The sequence below is a fragment of the Anoplopoma fimbria genome, chromosome 9 (genome assembly GCF_027596085.1).
Source record: "Anoplopoma fimbria isolate UVic2021 breed Golden Eagle Sablefish chromosome 9, Afim_UVic_2022, whole genome shotgun sequence".
Classification (NCBI taxonomy): domain Eukaryota; kingdom Metazoa; phylum Chordata; class Actinopteri; order Perciformes; family Anoplopomatidae; genus Anoplopoma; species Anoplopoma fimbria.
In genome coordinates, this window is record NC_072457.1 from 13,588,277 (window position 1) to 13,600,746 (window position 12,470).

At 41.9% G+C, this 12,470-nt stretch overlaps 1 protein-coding gene across 1 annotated transcript in view; it reads right to left on the minus strand.

Moving 5' to 3' along the window:
• The window catches only part of nr3c2 (nuclear receptor subfamily 3, group C, member 2), a 66,664-nt gene extending 58,791 nt beyond the window's left edge, over nt 1–7,873 (minus strand). Inside the window, exons 1-2 of the mRNA XM_054604835.1 lie at nt 7,562–7,873; nt 4,145–5,971 (exon numbers count right to left, since the gene is read on the minus strand). Of these exons, the coding sequence (XP_054460810.1) occupies nt 4,145–5,952 (1,808 nt within the window). The 5' untranslated portion in view covers nt 5,953–5,971; nt 7,562–7,873. The remainder of the gene's footprint in view (nt 1–4,144; nt 5,972–7,561) is intronic.
• Between the last annotated feature and the right edge of the window lie 4,597 nt (nt 7,874–12,470).

Below are 12,470 nucleotides of genomic sequence, written 5' to 3' on the forward strand. Positions count from 1 at the left end.
CATCCTTCAGTGGGCAATCAATTATCTTCACATTTAAAAACATGACCCTTTCACCCGAAGTTCTCTCAAACCACCACAGAGTCTGGAAAAATCATAAAATGCCTTTTAAGACGCATTGATAAATGAGAAAAAATAAAACTTCTGTCTTCTTTTATATGAAGTTACACTTCTGCAGTGAGAATTTCAGTAATGTACTGTACACTATACACTGAGTGCATGTCGACCTTACTCCATAGCTGGTTGACCCCAAGTTATTCATTAAATGTGAAGAGTTCCTGCTGTCCACCCTGCATAGTTTTTTAGCAATATACGGGGCTGGTAGTCGCATACATCAGTAACAAAAGGAATTGATTCAAGAGTGCACTCTTGAAATGACTGGCACCTAATGACTTGTAGGCCGGCATTTGAGATATCACCAAGAGTTTCTACTCATTCAAAAGAGTAAGCCAAAGAAGGTTCTTGTGCATTTTTCTAAAGCTACCTGGCATTCATTCAATCTCATTGAATCAAGAGAGTTGCAAATTGAAAAAGATTGACTGACAGAGAAAAAACATGAGCCTGTTACTTGAAGTTTGTCAGTATATATTACTCAAAATTAAATGATAATATGATGAATGATATACAGTAATAATTAAATGAACACAAAGTTTTGAAAGTACTCACATAATAAATACACACACCAACACGCACTATAAAACAACATCTTTGCCATAGTATGGTAGACAGACGAGACCCACACAGCTATTCCCAAACACCTTACACCTGTAACATCTTTTTCACACCCCATACAAGCAGCTGCCCGCTTAATAGTCAGGAACCCATAATGCACTGGGAGCCCCTGTGCATGCCTGGTGTTGGGATTTAATTGGATATTAGTATCCAGCAGTGTCTGAATTAATCAAATCATTTCCATCCATTAATTTAGTGGAGGAACATACAATTAAAGCCTTATTAGTGTGCTCTCAGGAGTATGCCTTTTCATCCCTCTGCAGAACATTGAGGGTTGGCCAGAGTCCAGTGCAAAGCTGGTGCTTCCTCATGATGGACACTCTGTTGATCTGGCTGCAAGCTTAAAACGAGGGGAAATGTCGGCCTATAGTAGAGTGCTGCTTTTTACTGGTGGCAATAATAAGAGCTCATCTAAATGAAAAAAAAAGAATTCATTGTTGGCTTCTATTTTGAGTCTTAACCATTTGTCGGATTATGAAATTATTAGGTCAGGGGGCTGACAAGTTTTAGAGTTATTCTATTTGGAGAGACATTACTGTGAAAACCAGCACAAATGCCCTAAATAGGGGTGAAAAGAGATTTGGAGATTTAAACAGCGAACAAACATAATCCAGCACACAAATGTAGGTCATCTAATGACAATTTCCATATTTTCACAAATCTGACTTGCTTCATAATGGACTTCAAACTACAGTGCACAGCTTTTTAAATAGTCTTTAAGATAATAAATATAGGAATTTAACTTTTTGTATTAGAAAAATCTCTGCATCCAAACCTCTAATCACACATAATGCACCTTCCTGGACACCTAGTATTATTTAATATTAAGTTTTGATCAAGTATTTCATAAATACAGGAATTCTGCTTAGGGCGACTTATTTCTTTCCCCCTTTGTCCTCTCTTGTGAATCTTAGTTAAAAGGTTTTTTTGCACAAAGTAATCCAGACCGCTCAGATGAGCAGCCATTTTTAATTAAAACCATTTACAGAGGAAACCAAAGTGAGGGAAAAAAAACGAGCCAAGGGATTTTACACTCTGTCATCCAAGGCTTCAGCAGATCAAAGAGTTTTAGTTGTGCTTTTTAATGGTTACGTAACATTTTTGCCTATGAAATATTGGGCCTGGGTATTATGTAGTCAGCCAAACTCTCAGCAGTGCCACACATTTCCTGCAGTGCATTTTCAGAGGCAGGATACAATAAGCCCATGTTTATGTCCAAGTATAGCTGTCAATCAATACAATACTAGTGGTGTAACAGGACACTGAAAGTAGGCAGAGACTTCTGAAAAAAAGATAAATTCCTGAATTCTACCTTAGACATTTATATATCTATATAATGTCTGTTTGGGCATTAATTGTATGTATATATGTATGCATATGTGTGTTTGTGTCTATCTACTTCCTTGCCTGCCTGGCTGGCTGCCATGTGGCCCAACTCTTACTGTCATCCTGTCTGACATTAGGGCTAAGCTGGATCTCATTAGGACCAAGGTGGCAGTGATCCCGTCAACATCGCTTTGGCTCCTGCCATATGGGTCGCCTCCAAGGTAACAGGGCTGTATCAGTCTCCTCAGAGCTGCGAGCCTTCTCATAGCACACACAAACACACACACACACACACACACACACACAAACCCACAGACGGAGTATCTCCTCTCTAGACGAGCGTGTACTCTACGTATAAAGCTGAATACACATGTCATACAGGGAAGACATAAATAGCCCTCAGAAAAAGTTATTCAGGTCAGATCTATGGGTGAGGGGCAGTGTGAATAAATACAGACACACAACATGCTAAATATATGTTTGCTACAGGAAATACAACAACATAATGAGTACAATCAATCTAATGTAGTTTTTATGAGCTATGAATTGGGTAAAAATGAATCTGGTCGTCAGTTAGTCTTGATCAATATCGCTTGTTTGACATATAGTTCAGTGTGACCGAATCAGTCCACAGATGTGATAATGCATGAAACATGCAAAGCGAAAAACAACCATCAGAAGTGTTTAGCATTTTGCTACAGTAAATCAGTGTGCAGTTGGTGACCTACGAGAATAGACAGTGATGTAACACTATAAACTGACTTTTTCCCAGTCTTCTACAAACTGAAACTGCAATCTGAACGGCAGAAGCTAAAGAAAATGAAAACTAGACAACTGAACGTAGCAGAGCAATCAGTGAGATCTGAAAAGTTGGTTCCCACAAATTCAATCAGGAAAGCGTTTGATCTAATAAATCTCAATCTGGAGATTCTGTGCAACATCACTGCCCAAAGTTGGTCTGGAATTGTCATGGTCAAGTCGCAGTCAAACATAGCGGAGCAAATTACATCACAATACAGGCAGCAGCTCCAATACTGTACTTCTCTTACAGCAAGTGTCTGACTCTTATCAAAGCTTTGCAACTTAGCAGGAAGTCATTTGTAACTTTGTTTAGTGCTCCTTTGCACTAGCTCATAAAAAAGTGTGAATTTATAACATCAAATGCATAACTACATGTTAGATAGCCAGATAAAATACACAAAAAGTATATAGCACCAAATTCCCTGGAACCCAAACCTTTCTTCTGATTTACTGCAAATTGACCCCAGCACCTCTCAATGTGATTATACTTCTGTATTTTCAACAATCTTAACATGTGTTCATCGTCAAGACAACAGCTTTGATATTAACTGTTATTAATCATCTTGATGACAATTTACTTCCTTCGGCTTCACATGCAACTAGGCCACCACAATACACTGGAAGCACAACAACTGTGTCAAAGTTGCACTTTGCCAGATTGGCGCCTATTATAGATTTTTTTTCCCCCCTTTGGCCTGTTTGTTTTGGTTCAGCCCCCACCCTCACAACAGCAACTGTTTTTTTTATCAGTTTGGCAACACAAGCATGTGATCAATCATTCATAATTTATGATGCAGCCAATGGCTTAGGGCCCATAAAAACAGATATTTGCATTACACAAGGTCTTAGCTGGACCTCCCGATAGCACACCAATAAATATTTTTGTTGTACATACACACAGGCCCCTGATAAGAGGTAAACTTTGCCTCTGTTTTACAGTAGAACACAGGGCAGTGCTAGCAGGGATGATGTTGTGATCACATGCTACTATAACAATGACCTGGACCCCGTCCTTTAATTCCTGTTCCCCCAGCCAGCATCCCGCTGCCTTTCCCAAGCCCTGCTGTTATTATTTTTGCACTGTTCAAAGCAAACGCCCTAAATCCCTTGTGTAATATGAGTCTGACAGTAACAAACTTGCATACTATATTGCTTCTCCCTGTAAAGCTAAACTTTTAAATACTTATCACAACTCTGAAAACATCACAGCTTTCAAGCCAAAGACGTGGCGGCGTTACACTGACATGCACTCATTCAGACGACACAGAGAGGTCTTCATTCTCCTTACCTCGACATGCTGTCCGTGATGCAGTTCTGACCCAGGAATCCCTCACCTCTGGCTGACAGTGACCCCTGTGACATGCCCGGCCGAGATTTCCACGACTCCATTAACGCCGTTACGGGTGAAATTAGATTCAACAAAGGGTTGGACTGGTCCCTCACATCGTGCCGCGTGAAAGACATTGTTCCTTGCGCTCCAATCTGGTAATGGAATGAGTGTCCGCCGGAATTAACTCCAACAATGGCCGATGTGGGCATGCTGTTATTCTCTTGGTAATAGCTGCCATCAGTGGTCTCCTGCTTAACCCCTTTAGACAGGACATTGTTGGAGAACGCATCCGGCTCATAGGTCCCATTCATAGAGGGTACAGGGGGTCCTAAGATACCAGAAAGACTGTATTCATCAATGTTATTCCTCAGGGACAAGTAGGTGGTCTCAGACGCATGATAGAGACTATGGGATGGTGACTGCTCACTGTAGGGCTGTTGGTTCATACATCCTTCATCTTTGTTTGGCTCACTCTTAATCTGCGTGATAAAAGGTGTGCTACTCACATTACATTTGGAGCTGCCTAAACACATGCTCCTGAAGTCAGTTCCCGGCTCGTTCTTAATGTACTTAACCATGCCCATCTGGTCTAAGCCCACGTTGAACACCTCCCCGTCTACCATCTCTACTTTAGGGAATTCAAAGTTCTTGAAGTCTGCGTCTCTAGTCAGACCTGCTGATTCTGGGCTGTTGGTGTCATTCTGCACCAAACCCAGTCCGCCAGCAGGACTGGACACAGGAAACCCACCCGAGGAGGGATTCTGTGGGCTGCTGACAGCCATGTTGCCCCCTGTGGCCGGACTGGAGATGGAGGGCCTTGCTGCGTTGCCGTTGTTGGCAGTGCTGGTGCAGCAGCCACCTGTGGGGCTCGAGACCGATGACCTAATGTTACAGGTAGTGCTGCAGGACGGAGGCGATCTCACACTGCTCATACTCTGGGGGCTGGACATGGGGGACCTCATGACGTTGAGCGGGCTGGTGAGAGGTGGTGAGCCCACCGTGCTGGACTCCACAGGGCTACATGTGGCTGAATTCCTGCGCTTGATGTTGGCCAGAGCTGCAGCACAAGACGTCTGGCCGACAGGACTATTGACGGACGAGCACGACGGTCCAAAACACGTAGGGGGGCTTGTGGTTGACGACACCATGTTGTTGCTGCCCCCCGGGCTGGAGATGGAGCTGGAGGTCTGTGGGCTGCAGGACAGAGATGAGGCCAGCATTGAGGCCGAGCTAACTGGAGTCCCAGTGGTGCATTCTCTGGGAGTGGAGCTGGGCTGCTGGAACCCAAATGGCTTTAACTTGGGGCTCTTCCTGGATCCGCACTGGGTCTCCTCTAGAGCCCGTCCACACACTGGAAACATCTTCCCAGGGCTGCTACTGCCCCCATGCTGGCTGAAGGCAAAGTCTGCCTCCCTGGCAGCGTTCATATACAGGCCCATAGACTCAGCCACGGTCTTGGAAAGCTCTTTAGAGTCCATGTCCTGCTTATGACCATGGAGGGAGTTGTTGAAATGCGGGAGAACAAATGGCTGGTTCTGGCCGAGCCGAAGCATGGGCTGCTCCTGCTTCTTTGTATTGTTGTCTTTGCAGTCGGTGCCTTGGCTTCCAGCAGGGCAGCTGACGTTCACTATGTCCATCAGGATATCGCTGCTAGTCAGACTCGAGTCCTCTGTGCTGCAGCAGTGCTCCATGGCGATGGGGACCTGAGACCATCTGTTCTCTGTATCGCTTCCATCAAAGAAACTTTGGTATCTTTTGGTCTCCATTGCTGGCTCATTGATTCACCTGGTGAATGAAGAGCAGAAAAAAAATGAATGAGAAAAGCTGCACACATTGGTTTAATAATAGTTGTTCAGTAACAGGTTGTATTTAGGGTAAGTACCTTCAGGCAGAGATTACAGGTCTCATGTGAGACTAAATTTTATATTAAGGAATATGCTAATGAATCTTCTATCGAGAGTGCAAATAGAACAGTCTTGTTGGTTTTGGATAGTAGTAAGTTCTGCTTTAGAGGATAAAAAACCTTTATGAGGCAAAAAAAAAAAAAAAAGGGTAGAGGGAAGGAATACGGTCTGTGTGAGAATGCGGAAATATAATATCTACATATTACGCACACTTTATATAACTTTTTTGGATAAGTTGACTTTTAAATATGAATATAATACTGAGATTAAAAACATAAACGATGCTGTGTAACCAATAGGTTAAATCTGAAAAAGTCCAAAGCAAGTCAGTACAATATTTCCCCTCCCATAGATACAGCTCCTCATCACTGCACTACAGGGGATGTACAGTCTGGTAACTTGAAGAGAACTGCATTGTAAGGGTTAATGTATCTACGTGACGTCGTCTGGGCTTTTCGTTTAAATGTCCCCCCCCCCCCCCTGCTGCGCCTCTATTGGACAGCTCAGCCAGAAATCCGCCAGCTTTCTCGGGCCCATTCACGGGTTGGTCGGAGAGCTGTCACTCAATAGTTACTGCTCCTGCAGCCACAACATAGCTGCGACATAACTTAAAATGTTTCTTCGGCGGCTGGAGAGGCTCCGTCATGTGCAAAAAGTAACAATGACACTGTCAACAATCAGACACTTGACAGAGCAGGTTGCAATAATGAGACCTTGCTTTAGGTGATGTTTGAATATTTCTTTATTTTAACGCTACGGTGCACTCTTTTGACGGGCTCTCTGCGTACTGAGCAGCCCAGACATCTGAGTTAAAGTTGTCCACCTTGCCTGCAAAATGCCCCATGCACATTGTGAGCAGATACTTGAATACAAAAAAAAAAGAAAAAAGATGTCCGAGTGATATTTCCTCCCACTTGCCTCTGCCGTGATTGCCCTGCCTCTGTAGGACATGGAACTCTCTGCATATCTCTCCATTTTGCGTTTGCGCAGAATAAATACTTTTATTTGGAGACGGTTTTTGCCGTATTGGAGCTGTGAAAGTTATTGTTAAAGTCCTCTCGTTGACAGCTTTTTGAATGAAAAGAGGGACTGAGAGCAGAAAGAATGAAATAATAATTATTAAAGTTATATTTTTGTAAATGATTTGGCGGCACAAGATATTTCTCAGCACCTTTTTGACAGATGCTTTCAAACACATAAAAATCTACTATTCAAATGATTGCGGGTATTTTGTATTTGCGCACACATTGCGTAAACTTCTTGGCGACTTTAATGATGGACTAGACACAGCGCTAACGGTCCCGGTGTAAAGTTCTTAAGGTGTCTCTCCCACCACAGCAAATGGACATGGGGATGCAAGTATTCAGACATCCGAGGTGTGCAGTGAGGAGTTTGCTTTCACTATCTCATCGGACCCAGCGCCGAATTAAATGGGAACAAGTCAAAACCCTGCGCTCCGTCCTTTCCTTACCTTAATTACGACATCCAGAGTTGTCAGGTGGCCGTGTTGCTGGGCAGCTATAATCCAGAGGACCAGAATAAAAAAGAAAAAAAAAAAGAAACGCAACAGCAAAGTCAATAAATATAAAACAAATGTGTTCTGACTACTCTTTCCAATACATAATGCTCAGTTTGACAGCTAGACGCACTGGAGAAGTCTACTGCGTATTATCACCAGTAATCCTCCACAGCGAGAGACCGCTGCTCCTGACAGGACGAACGGCAGCGACGGGGTCGGACGACAGCAGCGGATGAGCTCACATTATGGCCGCACATTTGCAGATTAGCGATGCTGGGTCCGAGATTTCACACACACACACACACGCACGCACACACACACACACACGCGCGCGCACGCACATACACACGCAAAAAAAAAAAAATAGTAATAAAAACAAACGGAGGAGTCGGTTGGACTTCAAGTCAGAGCGACGTCATTCTGTGCACATGGACCCTCCTACTGCAACGAGTGTAACACAAACTCGGAGGAGGGGAGGCGAAGGGGAGGCAGAGGAGAGAGGGGAGGGGCACCGCGCAGGTAGACAGAGCCGCCTGGAAATAGGGCACCGTGCTCAGCGCAGTGTTGCCTGAAATAAAGTCTCAGGATCACAGCGAGAAGCACTCTTATTCTGTTTAATTATATATTTTTTTCTTCTGCAAGTTAATTCCATATTTGTGTCGATAATATGAAATAGTCCATCCTCTTCCTCTCACCGCGCTTTATGCTGTTCTTTTCCTTGTTTCATCCTTTTTTTTTTTTTTTTTTTTTTTTTTTAGTGCCACCTCAGAAATGGTTTACCACATATAGCTCGTGCACAATCATGCACGTGCACGCACACTGACAATGGAGAGTGGAGACAGAGCAGCAGCCCCTCTCACTCTCGCTTTTAAAGTTGACATGGATTTCTTTTTTAAACCCTGTGAACATTGAGTGAGGTGTCATTCTTAAAAAATCAAGTCAGAGCGTTCAGGATGTTTCCCTTTAACAACACAACGGCTGCCTCCACTAGGTGGAGCAATATTTCTATTGCTGTTGGAAGAACAAGTCTATGAGTGGTCAAGATGTCACTTAATTCACTCTGTTTGTCAAACTATGATGCAATTCTTTATTTCACACCTCTAATGAAACAGATTGCATGTGCTTAAAACGGATTTGACATTTAGTTAAATGTTTTTTCTCCTTTTTTTGTTTTGCTTTTGGTCTGCCGAACTTAAAACTGCAGTTGTCATGGCTCATGAACGATCAACCACCATCATGAACAAATTGGCATGTAGACAAATGTGTAAAAGAAACAACAACATTAGGATGATGTGGTTACACTATTTGTAGTACAGGTTTTTTATATTCAGTTTTTAAAACTGAAGCAAAAGACATATAATATAGTGTGTTATTTAAATATTCAAGCATGCATCCAATGGAATATTTAAAATGTAAAAGTCAGAAACCACTTAAATGAAAATGATAAAGTAGAGATTAGTATGGCTTTGATGCCTTTCTTTAGAAAGTACAGTGTGCCCTTGTTTATCTGTGACACCAACAACAACACTATCATATGGACTGAGCTATTATTTACATTTTACTTTACCAAAACGTTATGGCATTTATTTGAGGGGGGACACTGGTTTCACTCCAGCAACATCCAATAACCAGTTTAATCTCTGGAGTTGTCAGTCAGTCCAAACATTTCTGTAGTGTTTCTTGTGGTGGCATAAAGGTGTGCATGTAGGATTAAGGCTTTTGACAGTAGAGCTCCTTATAGTAGTTTGAATGTTTCTCTTTACTGCATGTCTGGGTTCTCCAAGCCAGCCTGTAGCAGCCATTAACCAAGCGAGGCAGCAGCAGTAGTTAGATTAGTCAAAGCCATCCAAGCAGCACTGCCCACCTCCCTGATCTGCCTGTTAATCACCCATGAATGGGGACCTGCTTTCAGAAAAAGCAGGAGAATTGAGGTATAACCAATGTTTCCCACCCCCATTCATGCCGCTCCCATTCGTCCATTGCACATAATGGGTGCCAGTCAAACACATCATGAGCAAATCTAATTTAGCCCTTGCATCACAGATTTTTCCACAGTGACAGAGTCACAAGAAATTGCAGACTGACAGCAGAACACGGCTGATATGAAATCAGTAATAATTGCCTCCCTCCTTGGTAAAAAAATTGAGCTCCACTGAGTCGCACTGAGCTTTCAAGCGCCATCGTTTTAGTCAAATCAATGATAATCACACTAGCCTGAAAACATTGTATAAGCATAGGCGCTATAAATAGCTTTGTTTTTTTTTTTTTGGGGGGGGTCCTTTTGGATGAGTGATTGCAATGATTAGGAGCAGGCTTCCACTCCAGTTTAGAGACACAGCAGACAACTCCAGTAGCTGGGAAGGCCAAAGGCAAAAAAAAAACAGAGAGGTGCATGCTGCGCCTCGTGGGGACCGGTGAATTGGAGCATGTTAACTCTGAAACAAAACACTCGTCAACTCAGCAGAAGACCCTGTCCCCATCGTGTGTGGTAATTACAGAGGTAGTTTTAATCAGGGAAGAAGTCCGTCACCATCATCCTCCCTCAGCTGCTTATTGTTCCAGTTTAGCTGTTATTCATGAGGTTCACTCACATCTGAAGTGATCATGTAGCCGTCCCAGAAGGCAGCCACTTGGTTACACTTCCCTCTTCTTTCTCACAGCTTTGAATTGACTCAAATGGTTTAGCATTGACTTTACATCCAAAAGTAATTATTAGCAACATATGCTGCTAAAACATTAAACCTGCGATATCAGATTTTTAATCTGCTAAGGGAGCATGAGGAAGCTGTAAACACGACATTTATCAACTTCTAAGTTGATATTGTGATTTTTTTTTTTTTAGTAAACCTTACACAATCCAGCAGATTCTCAGCAACATTAGCAGTTATGGGAAGGCTGGATTGTGGCCACCTAAAGAACGCTGTACTCCTAACTCCTGTGCCTTTTTAAACTTTTGATCTCAGAGGAATCTTATTTTTTCCCCACTTGTTCCACGCGTACCTTGTCTTTTCTAAATAAACTACCAACATTGCAAAACTGACATACGTGGGGTTAGTGAAGTACATCAGTTACGTAACAATAAAATTGAATAACTGCTTGTTCAACTGTCTAGTAACATGTAAGACATAGATTGCTGGAGTGAGATCAAGACACACACGTCATCACCGTCCCCCCACAACACTCTGGCCAATACTTTTTGTTGTTGATCACTCATGCTGCTTGTGGTACATTTCATGCCTAAACGTGACAACTTTGGGCCCATCTGTGTGATCATCAGTGTTATATGATAAGAAACCTGGTCTCATTCTGTTTGTCCGAGGAACTTAGTATGGCCGGTATATGTTTATGTATCTTGCACGCAGACTTGCCTATGAAAGTCAGACATCGAAATATATTGAATTTCAACTAGCGTTGCTATGGGAACTTGCATGCTTTGACATCTGAACTGGTTTAGCAAGTGTTAAGAAAACGGTTAATGAGTGATCAACTCCCCTACATTTATAATTCATTGGCACAATCTAGTATGAAGAAAATTCAAAAAGGAACAAAATCACTTTTGAAATCGTGATATCATTTTCAAACACTAACATTTAAGCCTCTGATTTCCATGCTTGATTAAATATTTACAGACACAACACATCAGATTACACCTGTTCATCCAATTTAAGCAGTTAATGCAACGCTGAATACAATAGATGTATAACTGGTAAAATATATGCAAAGTTGCAGAGTTACACAACCAATTTGTAATATTTTAATGAATTCACTCGGGGGTATAATTTCCAACAGAATCATTCTGTGTGACTGTGTCGGTATGAAAATGCACACTTTACAACATTTCAAATATAGGCATATTTGACTGATTCCAGATCAGGAAGAAAATATTTTAGGGAAGCACTCTATCATCATTGGTAAATAGATCTTTTAGATATTCATGTATCATTTGTGTTTCATTGAAACGTGAAAGTGTGATTGAAAATAAACAGCATGTTATGCAAAAGTCTTCATGTGTCTCTCGTGAGACTCCGACAACATGAATAGACCATCTTCCAGTCCCACTTTTGACACAGATTGCATTTCACCTTAAGTAGCCTTACTACACGATTGGCACGTATTGTTTAAACGCTGAATGATATGCATTCAGCCTGCCTCCCTGCAGAAAGCCTCTCGTACTATGTGTACACCACCTGGGGTTTGTTCATCCTACTTAAGCAATGACGATTGAAAACACATTGATGATTAAATAACATGTTTATCCTCCGTGTAGTCAGAAATGCATATTCAGTGGGAACACTGCGTATAGGCTACAGCCTGGCCTCAGATCAGATTATTAACATGCAGAGAATTATCACTAAATAATGTGTTGTTCAACAAAACTGTGTCAAGTACATTATGAATTGATATTCCTGGTGTCTACTTGCAAATATTTTCCTCAACCTGCAGCACCAAAAGGTAGTGTGAGCTAAAAAGCATTCAGAATGCATTAATGTATAGTATGTTTTGGTGTTGAAATATGACTGCCTTAGATTTTGTTTATGAATTTCAGGTTATTCATTTAAATATAAATGTATAAAATAACTTTTGTCATTCCAACCTGCTTACGGTGGCGTTATTGGCAGCTTGCATCCTATGATTAAGAGATAGTATGAAAAATATAGCAACGAAAGTGTGTTAGTCTTCACTGGGCTTGAGTTTGTTTGGCTAAGCTTAGTTAGATTGATTAAAACTGTAAAACCATTGCAGATGTTTGAGAAGAGTCGTCGTCCCACTGAGGAATTGATTTGAATGCACACAACTTCTTTTAGCGTCTTCCATAATTTTGTCTGTTTGCACCTGCTGGGAAATATTTTGCATTTTCTCC